The sequence below is a fragment of the Felis catus genome, chromosome A3 (assembly GCF_018350175.1).
Source record: "Felis catus isolate Fca126 chromosome A3, F.catus_Fca126_mat1.0, whole genome shotgun sequence".
NCBI lineage: Eukaryota > Metazoa > Chordata > Mammalia > Carnivora > Felidae > Felis > Felis catus.
The window spans coordinates 113,990,944-114,018,462 of NC_058370.1; the positions used below are offsets into that span (position 1 = coordinate 113,990,944).

At 36.4% G+C, this 27,519-nt stretch overlaps 1 protein-coding gene across 13 annotated transcripts in view; it reads right to left on the reverse strand.

The window, feature by feature from the left end:
* Positions 1-27,519, reverse strand: part of BIRC6 (baculoviral IAP repeat containing 6) — a 223,923-nt gene that overhangs the window by 100,967 nt on the left and 95,437 nt on the right. For all 13 annotated transcript variants that reach the window (XM_045054708.1, XM_019827703.3, XM_045054705.1 and 10 more), the window contains 13 exons: positions 27,358-27,485; positions 23,820-23,951; positions 21,560-21,775; positions 20,770-20,953; positions 19,988-20,143; positions 15,899-16,032; positions 14,653-14,806; positions 11,985-12,101; positions 9,456-9,610; positions 8,861-8,987; positions 5,762-5,872; positions 4,391-4,524; positions 1,448-1,575 (listed from right to left, as the gene is read on the reverse strand). In XM_045054708.1, coding sequence (XP_044910643.1) covers positions 1,448-1,575; positions 4,391-4,524; positions 5,762-5,872; positions 8,861-8,987; positions 9,456-9,610; positions 11,985-12,101; positions 14,653-14,806; positions 15,899-16,032; positions 19,988-20,143; positions 20,770-20,953; positions 21,560-21,775; positions 23,820-23,951; positions 27,358-27,485 — 1,876 coding nt within the window. The remainder of the gene's footprint in view (positions 1-1,447; positions 1,576-4,390; positions 4,525-5,761; positions 5,873-8,860; positions 8,988-9,455; positions 9,611-11,984; positions 12,102-14,652; positions 14,807-15,898; positions 16,033-19,987; positions 20,144-20,769; positions 20,954-21,559; positions 21,776-23,819; positions 23,952-27,357; positions 27,486-27,519) is intronic.

Here is a 27,519-nt window from a genome sequence, read left to right on the forward strand (position 1 = left end):
AAACTCATGGGAATGCAAGCTAGTGCAGCCACTCTGGAAAACAGTATGGAGGTTCCTCAAAAAACTAAAAATAGAACTACCCTGTGACCCAGCAATTGCACTACTAGGCATTTATCCACGGGATATAGGTGTGCTGTTTCGAAGGGACACGTGCACCCTCATGTTTATAGCAGCACTATCAACAACAGCCAAAGTATGGAAAGAGCCCAAATGTCCATCGATGGATGAATGGATAAAGAAGATGTGGTATATATACACAATGGAGTTATTACTCGGCAATCAAAAAGAAGGAAATCTTGCCATTTGCCACGACGTGGATGGAACTGGAGGGTGTTATGCTAAGTGAAATTAGTCAGTCAGAGAAAGACAAAAATCATATGACTTCACTCATATGAGGACTTCAAGAGACAAAACAGATGAACATAAGGGAAGGGAAACAAAAATAATATAAAAACAGGGAGGGGGACAAAACAGAAGAGACTCATAAATATGGAGAACAAACTGAAGGTTACTGGAGGGATGGTGGGAGGGGGGATGGGCTAAATGGGTAAGAGGCACTAAGGAATCTACTCCTGAAATCATTGTTGCACTATATGCTAACTAATTTGGATGTAAATTTTTAAAAATTAAAAATAAAATTTAAAAAAAGAAGAAAGAAAGAAAGAAAGAAAGAAAGAAAGAAAGAAAGAAAGAAAGAAAGAAAGAAAGAAAGAAAAGGGAAATTTGGACACAAAGACATAGAAGAAGAAGTGCCACATGAAGGTGGAGGAAGAGATTGGAATGATGCATCTACAAGTCTAGGACCACTGAGAATTTCTGGCAACCAATGGAAGCTAGGAAAAGGCAAAGAAGAATTCTCCCCTAGAACCTCCAGAGGAGAGTATGGCCTGCAAACACATTGATTGCATTCTTTTAGCCTCAAAAACTGAGAGGTAATAAATTTCTATTGTTTTAAGCCAAAAGTAAAAAAAAAAAAAAGAATAAACCCACCATGGTCACAATTTACTTTTAATATATTGCCCAATATTGATAATAAATTTATTTAGGATTTCTCAAGGAGACTGGTGTGTAATTTTCTTTTGTAAGCTATCTTTCTCAGGTTTTCTTACATATTGGTTTGAAATAAAATCTTTGGTAGCTTTAATATTCTATCTGTATTCTAGAAAAATTTTAACAGGTTCAAATAAATTTCACTTATCTATGAAAACATTAAAAGCAAGCAGAGATTTAACACACTGTGTTTCTTTCATAGAGTTCAAGAATCTAGAGAGCCAGAATGGAATGGAATGAAAAGTCAGGAGAGAAATGGATAAATCCTTCCCCCTTAATCCCTACTCTACTGTTGATCTGTTCCCACATTAACCCCCAACAAATGGTAAAGCAAAGTTTATTTAGAGGATTACTTATTACTTCTACATCAAGAATACATGCATACATTGAAATTTACCTTTCTGTAGAAAGTATATGAATTAGCTTGAGCAAAAATTCACTGAATATCTGAGGACATGTTGAAGAAAGATGCACTTGTAATCGGGTAAGAAATTCTTGCATAGCTTGTGTAGCAGTTGGACCAACCTGAAGAGAAATTAATGCCATTGAGAACTTTTTACTGATACCATTTATAGAATTATTCATTTAAAAAGCATCAAGCATTAAGTCAAGCACTATACTCTTTGAACTTTTCATATGAAGAACGAAATATTAACAGTGATAGCAAGAAACCAACTTGCTTAGGTTTTGATATATTTATTTTAAACTTAAAATTATAAATCCTTTTTTTAATGTTTATTTTTGAGATAGAAAGACAGAGACCATGCATGCATGAGTGGGAGAGAGGGGGGACAAAGGATCTGAAGTGGGATCTGCACACACAGCAGCAAGCCTGACGCAGGGCTTGAGCTCACGAACCATGAGATCATGACCTAAACCAAAGTTGGACTCTCGACTGACTGAGCCACCCAGGTGCCCCCAAAACCATAAATTCTAGTATCAATAATTTTAGCATTATGGTTTAGAACTTACAGTAGGTTTATGTAACTCAAGACAGAAAAAAATTCATCTGAATTACACAAGAAATATACCCACAATGATTCACAAAAGTACAAAGAACTTTTGCACTGATTTTCACCAACCACCTTACTAAATACCTATTTCATAGAAGCACTTAAAGAGGTTAAGTGATCCACAACTGGTCATGCTTCTAATGACTAGCAGAGCAAATACGAAAGTGGATGAAAAAACCAAAATCACAAAGACTCCAAAGGTACAAACCTGTACCAATTAATAAAAAAATGCTTTCCCAAACATTGTATCTTGTCAATGAAAGAAATGATAATGAAAAACATACTAAGTAACCTGAGGTATGTTTTGGAATGTTTTTTAATACTTCTCCATACAATCTTATTCAATCTCAATTTGTTATGATCACAAAAACCTTGACGAGTTTTGGTAAAACAAAATGCAATGTAATACTTCAAACTGTTTTAAAGTTAGATAAACTTAATTTCTAATACTAAGCACCTAAGTCACAGCATTCTTAACCAAAACTAAGATCTTGGAGGAAAGCTTGATCTTTAATAACTTATTCTGCATTTAAAAAAAAAAAAAAAAACAGGAAGAAAAACCCCTATTTAATACAATGGTATGCCCTCCAATACCTCGCTCTACCACCAACAAGTTCTGTAATTGTGGGCAATGCAGATACTGCATTTCTTCATATATGTAAAATAATGAAGTGAGAATCAATGATCCCAGGAATCTTCACATTCCCAATTCATAAATCTCTATGTACAATAATCACTTGATAATATGCCTCTGCTCCCACCAAAACTCTGGCCCAATCTAAATATAATAGTTTTTTCTCCCTTGTTTTCATGCTTGTCTTGCTCGTTTCACTGTGTTCTACAAAACTTAAGTATGTACAGTACGAGAATACTGACTAAATGTACCCAACAGAATTTAAAATCCAAGAAGGCAGAGAACTTGGTCTTGGTAACTACTTATAATCCCTAGTACCTAGAACAATACCTGGACCTAGCACATAGAAGCCTCGTAAAAACTTACTGAACAGGGGCACCTGGGTGGCTCTGTTGGTTAAGAGCCTGACTCTTGATTTCAGCTCAGGTCATCATCTCACAGCTTGTGAGTTCAAGCCCCACATCAGGCTCTGTGCTGACAGTATGGAGCCTGCCTAGGATTCTCTCCTTCCCTCTCTCTCTGCCTCTACCCCACTCATGCTATCTCTCTAAAAAATAAATAAACATTTTTAAAAACTTACTGAATAAATGAAACACTAGAAAGGATGGTATTATTACAGATTACAGAACTAAATGAGATTTTGTCTAATAGCAAATCCAGAGAAAAATGTATAAATTTAAAAGATGATAATGTTGCATAGCCTCCACTAAAAAGATGCTATGAAAACTAAGTTTATATCTTATATAAAAAGAAATATAATAGGGGCGACTGGGTGTCTCAGTTAAGTGTCCAATTTTTGGTTTTGGCTCAGGTCATGATCTCACGGTCATTGAGATCGAGCCCCACATCGGGCTCTGCACTGAGCATGGAGCCTGCTTGAGAGTCTCTCTGCCACACCCCTGCTCATGCTCTCTTTCTCTCTCTTAAAAAAAAAAAAAAAGAAGTATAATGATGTAGGAATATTTTAAAAAGCAATATATTATAACAAGAAATTAAACTGATATAAAGGAAATTTATAATGAGACGAAAATTGTTTATAAGCCCTGAGCAATACAACTTGCTATTTTTTAAATAACATTTAATATTATAAAAAGGTTGTTAGGTGGATTATCAATATTAGTAATTGAGATCATTAAACATGGTACATTAGTTTTAAACAACTTTTTAAATTCCTGCGGTGCCTGGGTGGCTCAGTTAGTTAAGCATCTGACTTCGGCTCAGGTCATGATCTCATGGTTCATGAGCTTCCACTTCTCTCTCTCTCTCTGCCCCTTGTGGGATTCTCTCTCTCTCTCCCTCTCTCTATAACCCTCCTTCAGTTGTGCCCTCTCTCACTCAAAAACAAAAACAAAACAAAACTTTTTTAATTCCAAGATTTCTTAAATGTTTCCATGACTTTCAGGTAAGTATTTTTTCAGGATGTTTCTTAAATTAGCCCAAAATTAATGCCAAAAATACACATCTGCTTATAAATCCAGTAAAAATTCAAGTGAAAATTTATTACCTGCTGTGCTTCAGTTTCAGTATAACTATTATTATATACCATTCAAAACATTTTATTACATTGAAATATAAGACAATATCATTTAATACCTAAGCAATGAAAATTTTATTACATTAAGTTTTTCTTTACAAATATAATATATTCATTGAACTGTCTGGGTCTATCACTATGTTTGAAAAGACATCGTACCTGCGGACTGTGTTGATTTGTTCCATGTGGACTGGTGCCAGAAAGAAATTTCACTAATACATGAATCAGGTTTGGATCTGAAACCAGCAGATGAGCAGTACTCTCCTGAGTTCCAATGGCATTGCTTGAACCAGCTGTAAAACATTTTTTAAAAATGCTCTTAACAAATGGACCCTGAAAGAATGGAAATGTGGTATCTCAAATGTCTTTTAGTTTCAAGGAAAACTCACATATTCCTGGGAGTTAGTTTATTAAAAGGGTCTGAAACTCTACTGCATTGACTGTGTTGGGCTCATTCTGTATTTTCATCTATCATGGATCTCCTCTGGCCTCTCTCCTAATCTGACTATAAAAAATAGCTGGTTTAAAGTGCATCTTATTTAGTATATAGTCAAGTGGAAAAGAAATTGGAAAAGAAATAAATAAATGCTTACTGACCTTTTGGTGAGCCTATTCTTGGTAATTATTTCCCTCTTTCAGAAATAGGGACCTACTTTTCGGATAAATCTCAGATAAATCTATGCAAACACTATTCATTTTTGCAAGTCAGTACCACAAAGGTTGTATAATGTTCAAAGGTATACAGGTAACACACCAGTTTTCTGAATTGACTAAAACATCCTTTGAGCTAGTATCTTCAATATGAGACAGTGATACTTTTGATGCCATATTTGGAAAGTATATTTGAAATGAAAAAAAGGAATAGCACTTTGATGCGAAACAATGATTTAAACTGATATATTTATCAATGTGACAGAGCTTTCTATTTAGTGAAATTAACCCCACAAAGAATGGGGATGAAATTTACCCACCTCTTGTCATAATCTAGAGAGAATGAGGATTTCAATTCACAAATGGTGAGTCCTTGTTTTCTAGTCTGAACTTTCATCCCTATCTCAACAATAATCTCCAGAATGTCAGATTAAATCCAGACTTAAATGTGAAAAGTAAAACCAATATCCACTACAGAAGATAACATAGAAGGGATCTAGATGTGGAAACAAAAACCTAGCAATCTAATCATATATGCTCAGGATTATAATAAATAAATCACTTTTAAGCGCAAAGATCCTTTAAAAAGAATAACAAACATAAAACAGTAAATATTTGTACTCTAAAAGCAATCAGCTTTGTTTTAATAAGTAGTAAGGTTTTAGAAAGAAAAACTATGATTTGAACTTGTGATGGCAAATGAGAGTAAATTGTCAAAGAGGTACAAAGCCTAAGATATTTAAGAATAAATTCAGAAGAGGCACAAAGAAGGAACATAATCTTCACAACTCTATCACTTCTTACAAAAATTTGAGAATCTGATAGTAAGGATAAAAAAGTATGTGTGAGAGATTTAAAGGAATAAATCTCTAAACTTACGATTCAGCTGCATATTTGTCATGAGAGTTAGACTATGAAGCACAAGGCACCATGTCCGGAGAAGAGTGTTGGGATACCAAGCTAACACGGTGAGAAAGCTAGTTATGGACGCTATACAGAAAAGAGAAGGGGAGGACATTTTTAATTAACGATAACCACATGTTTATTAAGAATTAAAAATGAAACAGGTAAATTTAAAATACGACACTATTTCTTTACATCAATTCACTACCTAGTGGCCTCAAAACATACAAATGAAAAGAGTTCCCCGTTAAATATCACTAAAGAATTAAGAAATAAAATAATGTTTTAAGGCTAAGTTTAAAGCTCTGCCCACAATCCATAAAATAACATGTTATCGCTATAAACATGCTGTCCTTCTCAAACTACAGGCACTTCTACTGCAACACAGCTTTACTAAAACTCTTCACATTCTATAAGACCTAAAGCTGAAAATAACAGGGGACACTGGAAAAACAGGGATGGGGTAAAACCTCTGAAAACCAATACAACTTCACAACAAAAGCAGAAACCACAACAAAAATTAGGTCACTTGCAAGGTTAAGTGGGAAGCACTTAACGGCAGCTGGAGAAGCCAAAGAAATTATTCAAACGCACAAACATAATTCACTGCCCACACTGTGCTCTTAAAACACCCTTGAAAAATGGCTGATTCCAGATTTCAGGCCAAAATATAAACAGACTGAAATATTTACCACACTTTAAAAGCTAACAAAAACCCAGTCATGTATTTAAAACAAAAGAAAGGAGCACCAAACTGGCCACAAATGGCAAAATTTTAGCATCAATATCCATAACAACTTTAATAGAAAAATATTTTTAGGGGCGCCTGGGTGGCGCAGTCGGTTAAGCGTCCGACTTCAGCCAGGTCACGATCTCGCGGTCCGGGAGTTCGAGCCCCGCGTCGGGCTCTGGGCTGATGGCTCAGAGCCTGGAGCCTGTTTCCGATTCTGTGTCTCCCTCTCTCTCTGCCCCTCCCCCGTTCATGCTCTGTCTCTCTCTGTCCCAAAAATAAATAAACGTTGAAAAAAAAATTAAAAAAAAAAAAAAAAAAAAGAAAAATATTTTTAAATCCCTGAACTTACACAGACATTTATTAAAGAAACTAGTCATTTTAAAAATCAAGGAAGTTCTGGCATTCTCCTTGCCTCTATTATACAAACTGTACCAACAGAAGGTGAGAGAATAGCCTATGAAAGAAAATTTCTCTTTATGTAAGTATTTCAACTAAAATGAAAAAGTGACAGAAATAGACTATCCTCATTTTGAAACCTCTAATGAATTATTAATGGCATTCAGCATCAGTGTGTTAATAATGTAAAAATAGAGGCTACCTTTGAAATTGCCTTTTAAAAAAATACTAAGCTCCAGGTCTAACTACCATTTATAGGAAATAGAGAGGACAGCATGGAGATACAATCACGAAAAATCAGGAACCTGGGAATCCTGAAAAACAACCAAACTTCTTTGACAAATGACTTTATGAAGGGGATAAAAAAAAAAAAGATCTGGAGAGAACCGATACAGCTTAAGGATTAAAGAAATATAATTAAAACATGTGGACCTTATATGGAGTATATTTCAAGTTTTAAAAATTTGGAACAGTTGAGACAACTAGAAATTTGAATACTAACCAGATATCTGATGATAATAATGAACAGTTATTTACTTTTTTACTCATCAACTTTGTTTATGTGTAAGGGTTTTCACAATAAAAAAGAGCACAACTTATAATAATTATTAGTACAGTGGAAGAGATGAAAACCTCTTAATTAAAGCAGGTTGGCTCTTGCCAAGACAACGCAGATCTAAGTAGAACTGTTCAGCCAGTGGGACTAAAGACCAACCTGATAGCCATGTGAATAGAAAATGCACCCCCCTAGGAAGAAAGCACCGGAAACAGATGACCATTTACACTTTTTTTAAAATAAAACTAAATAGATTCCTGCAGCCAGAGCCAAAGACTAATTCTATTTCTATAGAAGGGTATTATTTTACTCCCATTATATCCACACTCTTGCATTTGTCCAAAACACACACACACACCCAAAAGTTAACTAATACAACTCTTAAAAAATTTTTTTAATGTTTATTTTTGAGGGAGAGAGAGAGAGACAGAGCGTGAGTGGGGTAGAGGCAGACAAAGTGGGAGACACAAGGCTCTGAGCTGTAGCACACAGCCCAACACAAGGCTTGAACTCACCAACCATGAGATTATGACCTGAGCCGAAGTCGGACGTTTAACTGACTGAGCAACCCAGGCATCCCTAACTAACACAACTTTTTTTCTTTTTTTAAATATAATTTATTGTCAAATTGACTAACATACAGTGTGTAAAGTGTGCTCGTGGTTTTTGGGGTAGATTCCTGTGGTTCATTGCTTATATACAACACCCAGGGCTCATCCCAACAAGGGCCCTCCTCAATGCCCATTACCCATTTTCCCCTTTCCCCCACCCTCAGTTTGTTCTCTGTATTTAAGAGTCTCTTACGGTTTGCCTACTAATACAACATCTACAGGAAATCGACAACCAACTCCAATTTATCAATTCCTATGAGGCTGATTCACCTTTTTAAGAAATACCAAGGGCACCTGGGTGGCTCAGTCAGTTAAGCTTCTGACTTTGGCTCAGGTCATGATCTCAGGGTTTGTGAGTTCGAGCCCCCAATTGGGCTCTGTGCTGACAGCTTGGAGCCTGGAGCCTGGAGCCTGCTTTGGATTCTGTGTCTCCCTCTCTCTCTGCCCACCCCCGATCACACTTTGTCTCTGTCTCTCAAAAATAATCATTAAAAACAAACAAAAAAAAGACATACCAGTGGTAACAGAACAGCTGAAGAATAAGACAAATATTTTAGGAAATAAAGATTAACGATCCAAGTTTTAGTTGCACATGGGCATAAGATAACACAAATCACAGAGTAAGTTTTTTGTTTTCTTCACTGCTAAGTAATGTCAGTTTATTAAAAAAAAGTAACCATTATAATCCTAATGACAAAGATTAGGTAAACATTACCCTAATCATTGCCTTTTTAGTTTATTTATAGTATGTTAATAACCATCCTTCTAATAAATCTTACCCTGATTTAATGAGATGACAGGTATTCGATTGGCATTATATAAAAAAATGTCTGCTCCATTTTCTTTGTTTCCAGATGAACTAGAATTCAGGCTCAATGTGAGCCACAACTGGAGAAGTGATTCCAACTGAAAAAGAGTGAAAATTGACAGGAGGAAAAAAAATACTGTTTAAATAAAAACCTTATGAATGACTCCTTGTGAGTAATTAATTTTTTTATTAAGTATTTCCTCTGGCTATTTCAATTCAGTTGGCGAGCAAACACATCTCACAATTCTTGATGAAACAAAATTTAAATTAAAATTTCATACCTAATACCTGTAGTTTTCTAAATCAAAATGGATGATTTAAGTCTTTAAATATAGTTGTATGTGCAACATATAATTGGAACTAAAGTAACAAAGCTTAAAAATCATAAAACTTATAAATAACCCTATCACTGAGGAGCTGTGGTTATCAAAGGATCTCCAATACTTTTCCATCTGAGATAATTAATAAAACACCCTTTCAGGTTGAGAAAGATCTCCCCAGTTATTTTCACCTTTTACTAGGCTAGCAATACTTGTAAAAATACACCATTTCTCCTGAAGTCATACCTGGACATGATGGACTTGAAGCATGGAAAAAAGTTTGTTGAAACAAACATTTAACATTGGGACAGATGATAACTGTATAATAAGCTGGCTGGACTGGCTCGCTGCTTGTAAACCCCCTAGAAGGGAATCATCTGTTCCAGTGGGAGACTGTGATACTGAAAATTAAACACAATTATGATTTTTATATACAAAGTAGCAGGAGAAATGTTCACTAGCTATGAGTATGTACAGATAAGTGAAGCTCTTTAAAAAAATTTTTTTTAATTGCATTCCTAAGAATGGTTCATCATTATATTATTTGAAAATTTGTTTTTACAACATTACCTGAAGGTCAAAAAGACAATCACCAAAGAGAGAAGCTCCCCAATTCACAGCACTTGTCCATCAAAGGAACAAAACCTTATTACTCTCTAGCAATTTCTATTTTCAATTTTTTCCTAATTAATAAAAGAGGAAAAGGAAGAAAAAGAAGAATCTTGACTAATTCTTAAGAAAGTAATTTTAGAATAATTTAGACTCTAATCCATTGATTCTTAACCTTGATCACACATTAAAATTACCTGGGAAGCATCAAAAATTTCTGATGCCCAGGTCACACACCAAACTAATAAATGAGCATACATTCATGGGAAGTAGACAAACATATGAACTCTAAGAGAGGTTTTCCATGAAAAGTTTATTTACAAAGTTATTAAAAGGGGGACAAAGTTCTGAACAGGATAAAAATCAAAAGATAAAATATTAAGAGGAACAGATACAAATTACAAAAGCATCTTTTAACAAAATGTTTTAGATCAGAAATATTTAACAGAGAAAAGGGCTACTTAGGTCAGTACTGAGCTGTCTGTCGTCGCGGAGAGGCTGACCCAACAAAAGAGATCCCTCCATTACATGAAAGATAAGGTACAATAATACTATTGTACCAATACCAAGATCACAGAACACTAGACCATTTCTTCAGTCTTTCACCTTTTTTCTATACCCCCTAAGGTGAGAAATAAATGAAAATAGCAAAGTGAAAGAATTCAATTTGACATAGAAATGTTGAAAAACCCAATTTCTCTAATGCATTGTGAACTCTCCTTCATAGGGGAAGGAGAACATGATGTTCTTCCTGGGTTCTAACTAGTATATCTACCCCTTTACTCACCATGCTCCAGAGAAGGTGAAGTAATTTACTGGAGGTGAAGGAAAATAAGAATCACCATCTCCTCAGCACAGCTCCTCAATCTTAAGTCTTTGAGAGACAAGCTGCTATCTTAACTGTGCTCACCTGACAGGAGGCAATCCACCCAAGTCTAGCACTCTACTTCAGCAAACTACAGCCGGATGAGCAAAACTGGCAGGCACCTGACTGTGTAACAGTTTCTAAATCAGCCATGCCCATTTGTTTGGACGTTGTCTATGGCTACTTACTACAAAGTCACAGTTGTGTAGTTACCACACACACTGTACAGCTCAGAAAGCCTAAAACATTTACTATCTGGTCCTTGATATAAAAAGTTTGCTCTCTTTTGATGCAGATAATCAAGCAGTAAATCTTCAATTCAGCAGTTCAATTAGGCCCCTATATATCTCTTCCATCCTAGTCTTTAGTAAAATGCGAAAGATTTACACGATTTGAAGAGAAACCAGAGTACATCCATCCTAGTCTTTAAGGGTGACAAAGATGCCACTGCAGTAGTGCCCCCTTATCAATAGTTTTGTTTTCCACAGTCTCCGGTTTCTTTTAATAGCAGTCAACTGTTATCATCATATGAACAGCAGTCAACTACAGGCAGGAGGCAGGTGATCCTCTGTCTGACTGACATACAGTTAGAAGGTCAACGGTAGCCTGACACTCCATCACTACACCTACATCATTCACCCTACTGCATTACACCATGCAGGCATTTTATCATCAAAAATTACCACCATGAGAGTGAATACATATTTTGAGAGAGACCACATTCATACCTTTATTACAGTATATAATTGTTCTATTTATTATTATTGTTAATCTCTTACTGTGCCAAATTTATAAATCAAACTTTATCACAGGTTTGTATGGAAAAAACATGGTATATATAGGGCTCAGTACTAGCTGTGGTGTCAGGCATCCACTGGGGGTCTTGTATGTCTCTTAGAAAAGGGGGGGGGGGAATTATTGTATTCAAAAACCCACTTTATAATAAATGCGGATATAATGGAAGGAACTCCCAGGCAGCTAGCTAAGCAAACAACTCTAGGAATTTCATTAACTTCACAATGCCACAATAACAAAACATCACTCAGATTTTTGGACTGAATGTAAGTATAGTACTACATGGAGGCATTTTGTTTCCCCTCTGCTTTCCCAATTTATTAATCCTTTGTCTTTTTTCTCAACTTGCTACTAACTTAGTGAGGGAGAGGTGCTATATACTTAGCCTACTCAGATTCACACCACACGTGGAATTTAAAAATTTGTCTTCACTGAATGCACTTAAAAAATCAACCAAGAAATAAATCATTTACTGCAATATTCTAAGAATGATGATTTTCACTTACATGTAGGTGATGTATTTGTTAATGCCTGTAAAATGGAATCTGCTTCCAGGGTAGACATCATTTTCAACATAAGTTCTGCTTGTTGTTCAAGTCCAACTTCTAGGCGAGCATCTAGGGCTACGAAGAGCAGTTAAAAGAAAAAAAGGCTATTTGATAATTATTACTCATGTCCTACTTTCTACACTAAAATGTTGACATCCAAATGCAGAATAGGGTGAAGAATGTGTCCTCATGGAGAACAACCTGTCAGGAGTATCAGGTATGTCAGGGAGTATGCAGGTAACAAAATCTGTGCAAAGGAGGCCAGAGATGGGAGACTGGTTATATAAAGAGAAGTGGATCAAATAAATTAAGTGATGATAATGGAAACAAGTAAGGTAAGGATAATGAGAACCAGGTTCCTCATTGTCAGAGAATACAGATACAAAAATGGAAGGGAGGAAGTTAAAATGAAGCCTGTGGAATATTACACTGTACATTAACGAACTTAAATTTTTTTAACTTATTTAAATTTTTTAAATTTATTTAAAAAATAGTATTTTTTAAAATACTACAGCCAGATATGTACATTAGAAATACAGACACAAATGTGTGTAAACACACACACACACACACACACACACACACACACACCCTGTCCACCAAGAGGACACAGACAGTCACCGAAATTTTAGTTAAGTATATCTAGCACCCAAATCTTGGTTTCCTAATCACATTCTTCCACTAAAATGTTTTCAAATACCCTTTTTGCTCAAGTAGTTAATCCCCAGTCTAGGGAAGAAAAATGAAATGATAAGCCTGGGGCACCTTGTGCCAGAAAACAAGGAAACCCACAGAAAGATGAGAAAGTATCAAAAAGACAGATAAGCTTAAGAAAGATCCCACTGGTCAAATCTGGGACAATGTGAACATCAAAATAAATAATGAAGACACCGTGAATATACTTAGTGCCACAAAACTGTATACTTAAAAATGGGTAAAATGGGGGGTGCCTGGGTGGCTCAGTCGGTTAAGTATTTGACTTTGGCTCAGGTCATAATCTCCTGGGCCTGGGTTTGAGCCCCGCATGGACTCTATGCTGACAGCTCAGAGCCTGGAGCCTGCTTGGGATTCTGTGTCTGCCTCTCTCCCTGCCCCTCCCCCACTCATGCTCTGTTTCGCTCTCAAAAATAAATAAACATTAAAAAAAGTTTTTAAAAATGGTTTAAAATGGTAAGTTTTATGTTATTCACATTTTGCCTTAATAAAAACTAAGCAACAAATATACAAATAATAATTATGACCCACTGAATAAAACAGAAAACCATAAATCTACTTAAAAATAAAACTAATTTTTTTAAAAGAATAGTTTCGAAGCACCACTCTCCCACACCCACAAAAATTTATTGGGCAAGGGACAAAGAACAACTTTATAAGGGAGAAGACTGACAGATAACCTCCTTAAATCAAGTAATTAAACTTCAAATCACCAGTCATGGAACAAATTAAAATCGTAAGCCAACTAACAGAATACATAAGAAAATCTATGCATTATACCAGTGATACTTCTGGCAACGATGCATGACCATAATCTAATCATGAGGAAATAACACACACACCCAAGTTTTGAAGAACATTTTACAAAATAACCGGCTTGTAATCTTCAAAAGCATTAAGGTCATGGAAGTGAACTCTGATGAACTGTGGCAGGCTGTGGGGCGCTTGGGTGGCTCAGTCAGATAAGGATCTGACTCTTGGTTTCAGCTCAGGTCTGATCTTGCAGTTGTGAGATCAAATCTCACGTCTGGCTCTATGCTGACATTGCAGAGCCTACTTAAGATTGTCTCTTTCCCTCTCTCTCTGCCTCTCCACTGCTCGCTCTCCCTCTCTCTCAAAATTAAATAAATAAATAAATAAATAAATAAATAAATAAATAAATAAATAAATAAATGTAAAAAAAAAGAGCTATGGCAGGCTGAATGAGACTGAAGAGGTATGAAAACTAAATACAAGGCATCTTTTTGCTTTGGATTCTTTAGCATAAAGGATGTTATTTAAACACAAATGCTGAACTGGAATGGGATATGAATGTTAGTACTAATGTTAGTTTCCTAATTTTGATGAAATGTGCTTCCTGATTGCTCTTGTAAAAAAATGCCCCAATTTGTAAAACAAATAAAATAAAAATATTTAAGCCTACCAACTTACTCCCAAATGGTTCAGGATAGCACATATTCTTTGTATCAAACTTCAACATTTCAGCAAACATATGGTTGTTTCAAAATTTAACCAAAGATTTTATTAAAAACAAAAACTCTGATATATTCTACATGACTAGAAAAGTGCAAAAATAATATTCAGTGTGGTTTCATCTGTTTACAAACAAAATACAAGTTTATTATGGGTAAAAAATAAATACATTAAAGCACAATCAATTTAAAGTCCCTGTCAATCCCACACAACTCACAAATATATTTTGTGAGGTGTAAGAAACAAAATGCCCCATAAACAGAAGCTCCTCCAAACGGACTGACACGGAAACACACATCCATGTCACTCTGATGGCACATGTGGGAAACCAAACCCTCATAGCACACACTCAGCCTCGTTTTCTCATATGCCAAAGCATACATGAAATCAGGACTTGTTTTAAGAATAGCACATGACTTAGAATATAATACCCACTTACCCTGAGATACTGAAACACTAACTGTCTGTGATCCATTCTTCTCTGTGCTTGCAGGTGGCTTTGCTACAGGAATCCCAAGACCTCCAATGTAAGGGTTGTAATTGTAGGTGCCATAATCAGCACCCCAGTAGTCATACCATGTACTGCTTATTGGCTTAAAAGAGTGGGAAAAATAAAACTGTGGTTTATTTTTACCTCTTCACTAAGAGCGACATTATTTACACTATCTAAATTCAAACAGGGTTACAAAATAAACATGCTCCCCCCCTTGAAATCACCAAAACATACTTCTAATTTTAATGATCTATAGGAACAGTTCAGTAATTTTCTCTTGATTTGATACCAAAATCTAGAAGTACCTTATTTATTTAGAATCTGAGAGAGGGGTACCTGGGTGGCTCAGTAGGTTAAGCATCTGACTCTTGATCTCAGCTCATGTGAGGATCTCACAGTTCTTGAGATTGAGCCCCATATGGAGCTCTGTGCTGACAGTGCAGAGCCTGCCTGGAATTCTCTTTCTCTTTATCCGTACCCCACTTGTGCTTACTCTCTCTCTCTCTCTCTCTCACACACACACAAAATAAATAAACTTAAAAAAAATGTATTAGAATCTGAGAGATAATTAGCATCCTTAAAGAAAAATCTCGGGGCACCTGGGTGGCTCAGTCAGTTAAGCATCCGACTTCAGCTCAGGTCATGATCTCATGGTTCATGAGTTAGAGCCCCGCATCAGGCTCCTGACAGTGTGGAGCCTGCTTAGGATTCTCTCCCTCACCCACTCTCTCTGCCCCTTCCTGACTCATACTCTACCTCAAAATAACTAAAACTTAAAAAAAAAAAAAAAAAAAAAATTCTCTTATACATAAATAGAACCAATATAAAGTATTAGAGGTATATCTCCTTTAGAAAAACTTGAGGCTAATACAGAAGTAGAACTTGCAATACACTGGCCTTGCCTAAAATTGAATAATCCATAACTAAACTTCCCCAAGCCTATTAGTGGCTCTTACTAATACATACGACAATAATAGTGGCTATATTAATAAAAGGGTATGTGTTCCTTATACTACTCCATCTATATTATAAAAAAAACTACTATAAGATCTATTGCAAGTTAATGAATTTTGAGAACAATGAATAATGAATTACATTTAGTGATAAACAGGTATACTTTCCTGTTTTAAGTGATTAATAAGCCAAAAGTATAAAATGAAATATTTAAATTGCGAAGAATAGTATATCATACCTTAAAAACTTTGGCTGCAAGAGGATCTTTTTCCAAATCAATATCTAAAGGATCAATGTCAACTTCCATTAGATCTTGAAGTAACTCAAGATCAATTTCTTTATCTTTTTCCAAAGAAGAAAGAGGAGGTGCACCTTCAAACAATTGAAAACGATTATGCTGATGATGTATGTAACATAAAATTTAACTAATATGTTGATTTTTATTTCAGAAAAAATTACTTCACTTGTATGTAACATGTTTCCACTGACATAAACATCTCTAAATTTTATACTTGACAATTAAACACTATTAATTATGAAAAATGTATCCATCTATAAACATACAATTAAAAACATGATGCAGGGGTGCCTGGGTGGCTCAGTCAAGAGTCCCACTTTTGATTTTGGCTCAGGTCATGATCTCACAGTTGTGAGATCGAGCCCTGTGTCAGGCTCCGTGCTGGGTCTGGAGCCTGCTTAAGATTGTCTTTCCCTCTCCCCCGCTTGCACTTTCTCTGTCCGTCTCTCAAAAAAAAAAAAAAACAAAAAACAAAAAACAACCCCAAAACAACAACAAAAACCCCAAAACACAAGGTGGTAATATTTGACTTCCTAGCAATTAGCCCGTATTGAATCATGCTGGACAAAACTTTGTTACTGAAAACAATCATTAACCATTTCTAGAATGAGTATTACTCATTTTATTACCTCCAGTAGATAATTCATTATGTTACATCCACTATTTTAGGAAATGATGCCCAGTATTAAAGTGAAAAGCAAAGATTTAAGTTGTAAGACTACTTTCACTTTTTTTTTTTTTTGCCTTTGATCTTTACTCAAAATTAGCTATCCAAAATGATTTGACATCTATGGAATAAGAAAATTTAAGTTTTTATGTAGCAGGCGTCTTTTCTTCTGTGGTGGATTTCTCCTCTGCAGGCTGCTTCTCGGCAGCTGATTTCTTGGTAGCTGCAGCCGGTTTTCCTGCCAAAGGTTTCTTCTGCTTCTTCACACCAATAGCCCTTTTTTCCTTTCTTCCCTCCCAGAGGCCTCTTGCCTGGAACCCCCTTCTCATCTGATTTGGCTTCCAAAGCTGCTGCTGCCTTATTCATTCGAAGTCTGTGATTCTTGGCCTGGCAAAGAATGGTGTCCCGGCACATGGTCTGTGTATATGGGTTTAGCTTCAACGCGATTCTCAGGTTTTGCAGTGGATTCTTCTTCAGGACTCTGCAATGACTCCTGTTGTGTGGTACTTGGCGGCCTCTGTGGATCTCTGGGGCTCTTCAGATTCTGCTAAGATGTGTATTAAGCATCTTGTGCATGGGAAGGTTGTAGTTGCTCTTGAGGGAGGCAGCCTTATGCCAAGTGCCATACAGCTCATCTAACTTGCAGAAGACGCTGTCAGTCCAAATATGCAGAAATGTCCTGCATGCCCACCAGGGGCAAGTTTCAAGATGTTCAGTTTGCTTACATTAAGTAAAGTAATTCCAGGGGCATTTCTGAAGGTCTTTATGATACCACTGTCCTCATTACAGATAATGCAGGGTCCCCTACACTGGATACAATGACAATTTCTCATTGTGTCCTTCCCAGCTCTCATTTGCTGAGAGGCATAACCTTTCTGATATCATTCTAGGCTTTAAGTATTTTAAGAAGCGAAACAGCCTCTCTGGTCGTCTTGTAGCCTTGAACTATATCTTCAACCACCAAAGGAAGTTCGGGAACTTCCTCAATACGATGATGTATAGACATGACCAGCGCTGGTAGGCCTGAGGCAGCCAGGGCAGAGCAGATGGCCTGTCGCTTCTGTGCTATGTTCACTCTGCACCAAGGGTGCCACATTTTGTTTGGTACAAACATGCAGGCCAAATATGCAAGACATATATTTCCAGAAGCACCCTGGCCAGAACAGTGAGTCCCACCATCTCGAACTCTGGGAATTTGAGCCACGGCTCTGCCAGTACCCCAAAACTCAGGACGGGTGGTGACGACCTGCTAAATCACCAACAGCTTAGGGCTATATGTTGTTTCTGCAAAAGCTGATGCGAACAAAGTTCATGGTATCAGGTCAAATGAAAGCCCTGAACACAGCAGGCAAAGTAACATTTCTGTATACTGGAATCAGTGGACAAGTTCACACCATCACAGGGAGAAGAGAGGGCCATGCTCCTCTCAATCCAGCAGCTCCTACAGGAAAAGCTGCTATTCACCTTACTTTTCTACTTTAAATCAGAAATTATTAGGCTCTTAGATGTCTCAAAATTCCTAACTAGCCTGCTATGCCTTACAATAAACCTTACTTTCCCATCCTTCTCACACTCTTATTCAACATTTTTTTTTTAACATTTATTTATTTTTGAGACAGAGAGAGAGACAGAGCATGAATGGGGGAGGGTCAGAGAGAGGGAGACACAGAATCCGAAACAGGCACCAGGCTCTGAGCTGTCAGCACAGAGCCGGACGCGGGGCTCGAACTCACGGACCGCGAGATCATGACCTGAGCCGAAGTCGGCCGCCCAACCGACTGAGCCACCCAGGCGCCCCTCAACATTTATTTAAAGAATGCCTAGCACATGCCAGCCTGTTCTAGGGTTTAAGTATGTGAAGACAGATATCTGCTCTCCAATACATCAATCAAAGTTCGAAAGTGAGGACACACTGCAGAAATTTAATCAACTACAGCATGATGAGTGCTACCAGAGACCATCTAGAGTGGAAAGCAGCAGCAAAGACAGAGTCCCCAACGCTGCTGCTGCTGCCGCTGCTGCTGGAAAAAGCTTCTCAGAGGAGGACAAGGTTTATGTGAATCTTAGATCAAGAGTCCATCCTGAAAAAACAGGAGGAAGTCTATTCCAGACAAAAGGATTATCAGGTAAAAAGGATAAAATTATTACAACACCTAAGACTGAAGAATAACAAACGGCTGAAATGACCACAGCACCTGTAGCATACAGGACAATAACTAGACTCTTAAGAAGTAAGGAGCAGGGACGCCTGGGTGGCTCAGTCGGTTAAGTGTCTGACTCTTGATTTGGGCTCAGGACATGATCTCATGGTTCATGCGATCAAGCCGCATGCCTGACAGCACAGAGCCCGCTTGGGATTCTCTCTCCCTCACTCTCTGAACCTACCCCACTTGCGTGCATGCTCTCTCTCTTTCAAAACAATAATAAACTTAAAAAAAAAAAAGGAGCAAAGAATTGTACAAACTAAGATACACATACAGTTTTTAAAGCAGCAGAAAACAAAGAAAGAAGAAAAAGAATACACCAAAAAGGCTGGATCTTAAAGAGTAGTAGTCTTTAACTTTACCATCTTTACTAATACATGATCTTTAATTGTTTTCTAGATTATATTTTCTTCAACACAGCCAAATCAGACCATCTCAAAATAACTAGGGTATTATGAAAGGATAGCATTTTATTATAATAAGCATTCATTCAGAGAATCGAAACATATTTATCATATTTAACTAATGTATCATATTTAAGGCCAAAACCCTAATACAAAAATATAAAAATTAGGGGCGCCTGGGAGGCTCAGTTGGTTAAGTGTCTGACTTCAGCTCAGGTTGTGATCCCACAGTTTGTGAGTTCGAGCCCCACATCGGGCTCTGTACTGACAGCTTGGAGCCTGGAGCCTGCTTTGGATTCTGTCTCCTTCTCTCTCTGCCCCTCCCTATGTGTGTTCAGTTTCTCTGTCTCTCAAAAATAAATGTATGTATGTATGTATGTATGTATGTATGTATGTATGTATGTATAAATAAATAAATGAATAAATGAATAAATTTTCTGCTGCACTAAAATTCTGCATTTTGAAATATATTTTCAAGGGTGCTTGGGTGACTCAGTTGGCTAAGTGTCTGACTTCGGCTCAAATCACTATCTCACAGTTCATGAGTTCAAGTCCCATGTCAGCCTCTGTGCTGACAGCTCGGAGCCTGGAGCCTGCTTCAGATTCTGTGTCTCCCTCTTTCTCTCTCTCTCCCTGCCCCTCTCCTGCTCATACTCTGTCTCTCTCTCAAAAATAAATAAAACATTAAAAAAGAGAGAGAGAAAGAGAGCAAAGGCTACCTTCAATAAACAAAACTTAAAGAAGGTGCAGGTACCCGTTATATCGTGTGTCAAAGGCTCATCTATAGTCTCCAGCAGCTGAACTGAAGACTGCTGCAGGGAGTCATCAGAGTCACCAGCTGCTGCAGCTACGTCATCACTCACTGCTCCTTCCTCCATGGCTTCTGCCGCTACCGGAGCCAGCAGCTCTCCTGTATGAAAGAAAAGAGCCATAACCGCTTTAATAATTTGTTAGCCAATATCCAAATCATATGAAAGCATATTTTCCTCCAGTTTAGAGAATGACAGCGTGTATGCTCGACCACCTATGAAAGACTGAGGCAAAAGATTCTTCACCTACCTGTGCAAATGCTAGGACCCACCGCTCTAACCTCAAGTGTTAAGGACAAGTAACGAGTAGAAAACACAAACTGTATAATATGACCAGGAGTTATGATAGTCCCTTTACCTATATTAACTCACTTATTCATCAAAACAACTTTATAAGGAAGGTACTCTTATTATCCTTATTTTATGGATGAAAGGAATGAGGCACACAGAGTCCTCAAGGTCACATAAAGAACAGCAGCACATTGCTGATAATAATAATGAAACAGACTATCTCTAATGTTCCTGTTAACAACATAACTCCTCCATAAAGACTTGACATTTATCACAACTGCCAACATAATTAAATACAAAAGTCATTCCAAATGGTTGCTACTGATACATTAAATAGACTTTCACACTTTGGGTTACAGTTTCTTTTAAATGTTACTTATTCAAGCCATGACCAGCTAATTTGGACATACCTTATGAAAAATAAATCCAGACAAACCTGCTAATATATCCTGTAGCATACAAGTTAAGGAATACTGAGCCCAAGCACCACCCCAAGATATATCTCCTCTATTGAAGTCAGTTCCAACCAAAAGTAATAGCAGTCTTTCCAGCTGGGGTTCATTCACAATCTCACACAGATGTATAGTTGGCCTTGTGGCATTTGCAATGCGTGCCAGAACCTGCAACATTTTATAAAGCCATACATTTTATAAAGCCAACATTTTATAAAGCCATACATTTAAACATCAATTACATGTGTTTTTTCCAAAAACAAACAGCTGGAATAATAGTTGTCATTAATGACACATGCTTTCATTGTCAAAATAATTGCTTGAGATAAAATGCAAAGAACTGTATTTTCATGGATCAAATATTAAAATCTCATTAAAAATCCTGGTGGAATGGCTAAAAATAATTTTTATAAACAATGAATATGCTACAAGAAAGCCTTCAGGGCATGAAAACCCCTCATTACGATAATTTGACACTTATTTGTGTACTTACTGTTTTAGTTAATAGAAAAAGGTAGGTTGAGGATAGACATACCTACCTTATAGGCATTTCAGATCGACATTAGAGTTTTAACTAGGTTAAAAATAGAAATCACATCTACTAAGAAATCTACTTTTTCAATCTTTCAAGGCACAATAATAAAAACCTGAATTACATAAAGCAAACCAATAAAAGCACTATTATTTCTCTTAATCAAAAATCAAAGACTGCAGTCTTTCTTTTTCTTACCCTCTAAGTCTGTAATTATAAATTACGCCTATCAGTTTACTTACCTTACAAACAAAAAGTAAAAGATCGGCATGACATGTAAAATCCATGGAGAGAAGAAACAGAGTAAGTTTCTGCACTACTGAAATACAACGTTCATGGGCCAGGGTAAATGGAAGTGGTTCTATCTCTGGACTTTCTTTTGTTGTTGTAACTTCTGTATCTAAATTAGAACGGGACCATTCTGCTGTCCGACGTAACCGAATTAAATCCTTGAAGTGCTGCATAGAGAAATTTACAATATTTAAATCAGTGTTTATTAATGTTTATTTATATTTGAGAACATGTGCACAGGCGCAAATGAGCGGGGGAGGGGCAGAGAAAGGGGGAGACGCAGAATCTGAAACACGCTCTAGGCTCTGAGCTAGCCCCACGCAGGGCTAGAACTCATGGATCACGAGATTATGACCTGAGCCGAAGTTGGAGGCTTAACCAACTGAGCCACCCACGTGCCCCTAAATCATTGTTTACCGAGTAAACATTCTTTCACTATAAATTTATTTATAGATGAAAATAGCCACTTCAGAAAACTTACAACTTTTAAAGAACAAAATTTTAGATAAACTGTAAGCTTCAAAAGTAATTATTACTTTCTGATTTCATACATCCAACCAATGGAATAAATAACTCCCTGCAAAATCTAGTTGTTTTTTTCTTTTAATTAAAAAAAATTTTTTTTAATTGTTTTAGGCTCCAGGCTCTGAGCTGTCAGCACAGAGCCCGATGTAGGGCTCGAACTCATGAACCTGAGATCATGACCTGAGCTGAAGTCGGACGCTTACCGACTGAGCCACCCAGGTGCCCCAAAATCTAGTTTTAACTATGTTGCTGATAAATCCTTTCCAAATCGTGACTGTTATCTCCATGTTATAACTAGACTTAATTCCTCACCCAAGGGAAAAGGGAAATAAATGGAAGACTTTCATTTTCATTTCCGAAAAGTGAAATTCTACATTAAGGCTACATTGGGTCAAATCCAACATCTTGAAAAAAAATTACCAAAACACCCAAAACATAATTCAGAAAAGGTGGATGATAAACCTATTATCATAACTTCAACTAGAGAGTATTAACTCAAGTTATTTCAAAATCTGATGGAATAATGATAACTTCATATTTAAAGAAACACAATAAACAAAATTGGCTGCTATATGTGTTATCTGCCCCCAAATTAAAAAATAAATATTAACTGGGGCACCTGGGTAGCTCAGTCAGTTAACTGTCTGATTTCGCTCAGGTCATGAACTTGCAGTGCACGGGGTCAAGCCCTACCTCAGGCTCTGTGCTGACAGCTCAGAGCCTGGAGCCTGCTTTGGATTCCATGTCTCCCTCTCTCTCTGCCTCTCCACCACAGTCGCCTTGCCTCTTTCTCTCTCAAAAATAAAGTTTTTAATAAAAAAAAAAAATATTAAGTTATATTTAAAATTTTTATTTACAAATCACAGGATTGACTTTCACTTAGAAAAAACACATTAAGGGGCGCCTGGGTGGCTCAGTCGGTTGGTTGGGTGTCTAACTTCGGCTCAGGTCATGATCTCATGGTCCGTGAGTTCAAGCCCCACGTTGGGCTCTGTGCTGACAGCTCAGAGCCTGGAGCCTGTTTCAGATTCTGTATCTCCGTCTTTCTCTCTCCTCCCCCGCTCATGCTCTATATCGCTCTCTTCTCAAAAATAAATACATCTTAAAAAAAACATAAAAATAAAAAATAAAAGAAAGAACACATTAACTAAACTATACACTTCCTTGAATCTTTTATCTTCAATTTAGTGGCACACAATCCACTTTAAAGTAAGCACACCAGGGGGCGCCTGGATGGCTCAGCAGGTTAAACGTAGGACTTTAGCTCAGATCATGATCTCATGGTTTGTGGGTTTGAGCCCTGAGTCAGGCTCTGTGCTGACAGCTCAGAGTCTGGAGCCTCCTTCAGATTCTGTGTCTCCCTCTCTCCCTCTGCCCCCTTCCCATACTCTCACTCTCTGTCTCTCAAAATAAAAACATTAAATAAATAAATAAATAAATAAATAAATAAATGTGAGCACACTGTAAACATACTGTAAATCCACACTTATCATATAGTTCCTTGAGTTAAAAGCTACCTTCCCTCAAAAAGGGGGGGGGGGGGGTATAATAGATCTTTCTGTTGATAAACTGAATAATATATATTTAGGTTTCTTAATTATTATTAAAGATACTTTACTCAATTAAAAATATTAAAAGAAAAAGTGACTTTTCCAAAATAATCACATTAAAAAGCATAGATCATACCTTTGAAGTAGCCTGCTTTAGTTTTGCTTGCTCTACCAGAAGTTTATATGATGATCCTTTGTTACTTTGTATTTTTTCTTTTTCCATCTGTTCCACCAAAGCTTTCTGTTTAGCTTTTAATAGGTTAAGTTGCTTAAAGAAAGAAAAAAAAGGTTAATCTTTTTAATCTATACTAAGCTAACAGTGTTAAAAACAACAAAGTAAATTAATATATACCTCAAAGATTTAATACATTCAAATAATGGAATAAAAAACTCCCTTCAAGTTCTAGTTTTAACTGCATTGCTGATAAGTCATTTCCAAATCCTGACTGTTATGTCCATGTTCTAACTAGACTTAACCAATTCCTTACCCCTGGGAAAAGGAAAATAAATGGAAGACTTTCTTATGTAAGCCCCTAATGAGATTGACTGATAGGTATTTTTTTGGAGGGCAAGAAGTATTTTTAAATATGCGGGGAAATATTTTTATTGTATAATATTCTCAGCTTTGTTTCTATGGCCATCTCCCTCAAAAGTAGTGTAATTTTGGAATATCTATATTTTTTATTAATTGAAAATTTTATTGAGATAACTGTAGATACGTAGTTGTGAGAAGTAACAGGGACCTTTTGAAGACTTTACCCATTTTCCTCCAGTGATAACATTTTGTAAAACTATACTATAATACCACATCAGAGTGTTGACATTGTTAAAATACACCAATTTTATTAAGATTTTTCTAGTTTCACTTCTACTCATTTAAAAGTGTATGTCTGTGTTTGTCTATCTTATTTGTATAGAATTCTACATATGTATAGACACATGAACCACCACTACAGTTCCATCACCACCAGGTTCCCTCATGTTGTTCTTTTATCTTGCCCACCCCACATCCCTCCTATCCCATCTGCCCAAATTCCAACCCCTTGCAACCACCAGTCAGTACCAATGAACAAACAGACCAAAACAAAGAAGAAAAAAAATTCTGCACAGGAAGGCCTTAAAAATCCACTGAATGACTTCACCACATCCCCATATAGCCATATATGCAGAATATTATTCCAAATACAAAGTCACTAGAAGGTAATAGTCATGATTATAAATGAATATTTTGTTAAAAACTTAAACCTACTTCTTCAAAGAACATCTCCAAAATTTCTACTTTTGATAGATTTTTGTTATCAGGGTGAAAAATTAATACACTATAAAGAAATATTCACTTAGCTATAATCTCCATATATGAAGAAAAACATATCCTAAATTAAAACCAGTATGCACATGTATTAGATGATCAACATATGTGTGTGTGAGAACTACCATAAATCAGTATTTTCAGAAAACTATTCTAAAACCTCTACAATAAACACAACAATTACAATAAAAAATACATAATTTTAATGTGTTTCAAAACAATCACAATCTTAATCAGCAATTTTAATTATTGCAAAAAAAGACATTTTTTTCTCAACTATTTGAGAATAAGTTGGCAACCTGATGGCCAATCACCTCTGAATACTTTTGTATGTACTTCCTAGAAACAAAATCTTTCTGCAAACCATAATAAAACCATCAAAATCAGAGAATAATACTAATACACTACTACCAACTATGCCTCACACCCCATTCTAAGTTTTACCAACTGTCCCAATAATGTCCTTCACAGTAAAGAATAAAATAGTAATATTTTACTAAGGAAAACCCACTGGGTTATATTCTAGCTTTGCTTTCCATCTTCATATTCTAAATTAAACACAGCAAACATAAACATTAAGTGTTCAATAAAATTTAGCTGAATTCAAAAGGATGCAAATTATTACCACACAATTAGTTAAGAATAAAAAAAAAAGCTGAGAGAAAAGCTTCACATCATTTTTCTTGCAAAAGATCAAACAGCTTAGTCAAAAAAAACATAACTGAAACCTAAAATTTTGTGCTAAGTCCTTTTTTTTTAAAAAAGCCCAAAGCTTTCACAAACTTGCCAGATCCTAAGGATTTTCATATAAACTCCCATTACAGTTTAAATCAATTATGCAAATAATTATTAAGACACTAGGCTCCATTCTAGGTATCAAGGATATAGTATATAACCTGGCATATACTGTAAGAGAAAAGAGAAAGACCCCTTTAAAAAAATGACAATAATAAAGCAATGGCTCACAAGAATCTGATGTCGGCTATAAATTCACTTCTACACAGTACAATGCACAGGGACCAAATTTTATGTGTAATTTCAAGAGAGATCATGGAACCACGTAAGAAAAAATCCAGATATATGCACAGATGTCCTATAACAAAAACCACATTCTAATACATGACCTTCTTTCTGTGAAAGACTGAATGTGTGTACATGCAAACATTTGCATGTTAATCAGAGAAACATACATGCATATTTGTATTTAAAAAAAAATCACTAAAGTGTTCATCAATAGGAAAATAGGTAAACAGATTCTGGAACACTCATGGAAGAGTACTCAAGAATAAAAAGAATCAATGATCTACTCAATATGGATGAATCTCAAAAATACCATTTTGAGGGGAAAAAAAGGCAGGTAAAAAAGAGCACTCTGCATGACTCCTAACAAGACTTCAAGAAATCATTCACTCACAGCGAAACACACAAATCTCATATTAACAAAACAAAAGACACTACCAAAATTTATGATGAATATAATGAAAGGAAAAATACGAGACACATGTGAAACACATTGTATGGGGTACTATCCTAATTTAGAAACCAGAGAAGACCTCTTTGAGGAAGTGAATATAAACTAATGCCTGAGGGGCACCTGGGAGGCTCGGTTGGTTAAGCACCCGACTCCTCATTTCCTGATTTCGGCTCAGGTCCGGTCTCGGTTCCTGAGTTCGAGCCCCGCGTGGGCCCTCCGTTGACAGCATGGAGCCTGCTTGGGATCCTCTCTCTCTGTCCCTCCCCTGCTCATGCTCGCTCGTTCTCGCCCCCTCAAAACAAATAAATAAACTTAAAAAAAAATAAAAGAATGCCTGAACTAATGGCTAGTAAGTTAGGTTATCCTACGTGGTAAGGGAGGAAACTCACCGCATGCTAAAATCCTGGATGAGAAAACTGGTGGTTCATGAACTCAAATTCAGTAGGGCTAGACTAAAATTCAAACCTGACAGGCACAAAGAGGAAGCAGATGATAGACACCATCAAGCCATGTTAAGGACTTTGAACTGCATGCACAGGTCAACTGAAAGCTACTGAGAATTGGAGAAGGAAATGATATGATAACGTATGACTGAGAACAAAAAGGGTGAGAGGCCTTTTAACTAGACAAAAGAAAATGACAGCCTCTCACTTAGAATGGCAGAAACAGAGATGTAAAGAGGTAGACACTTTAAAGGACCTCACCAAAAATCTGTAAACTACAAACTGTTGCCATCTTACAAATAAGGAAGCTCTGTCTCACAACTGTTAAATAATTTCCCTAAGTACCTCATTAAATATCATACCTGAGATCTGACAATAAGTCTATCTCATGCAATGTCAAAAGCAATGTTCTCAAACATTAAAATTTTAAAAGTATATTGAAAATTACCTGTTTATGATGAACTAGCTGCTTTCTGATTTTTCTGGAATATAATCTATCAAGGCTACTGCTGCCTTTGGAAGACCTATTTATGCTCTGAGTGTGCAGATTATTGTTAATAAAACTCCACTGGTTACCTATAAGAGCAAGAAAACATTTTATTAATAATTC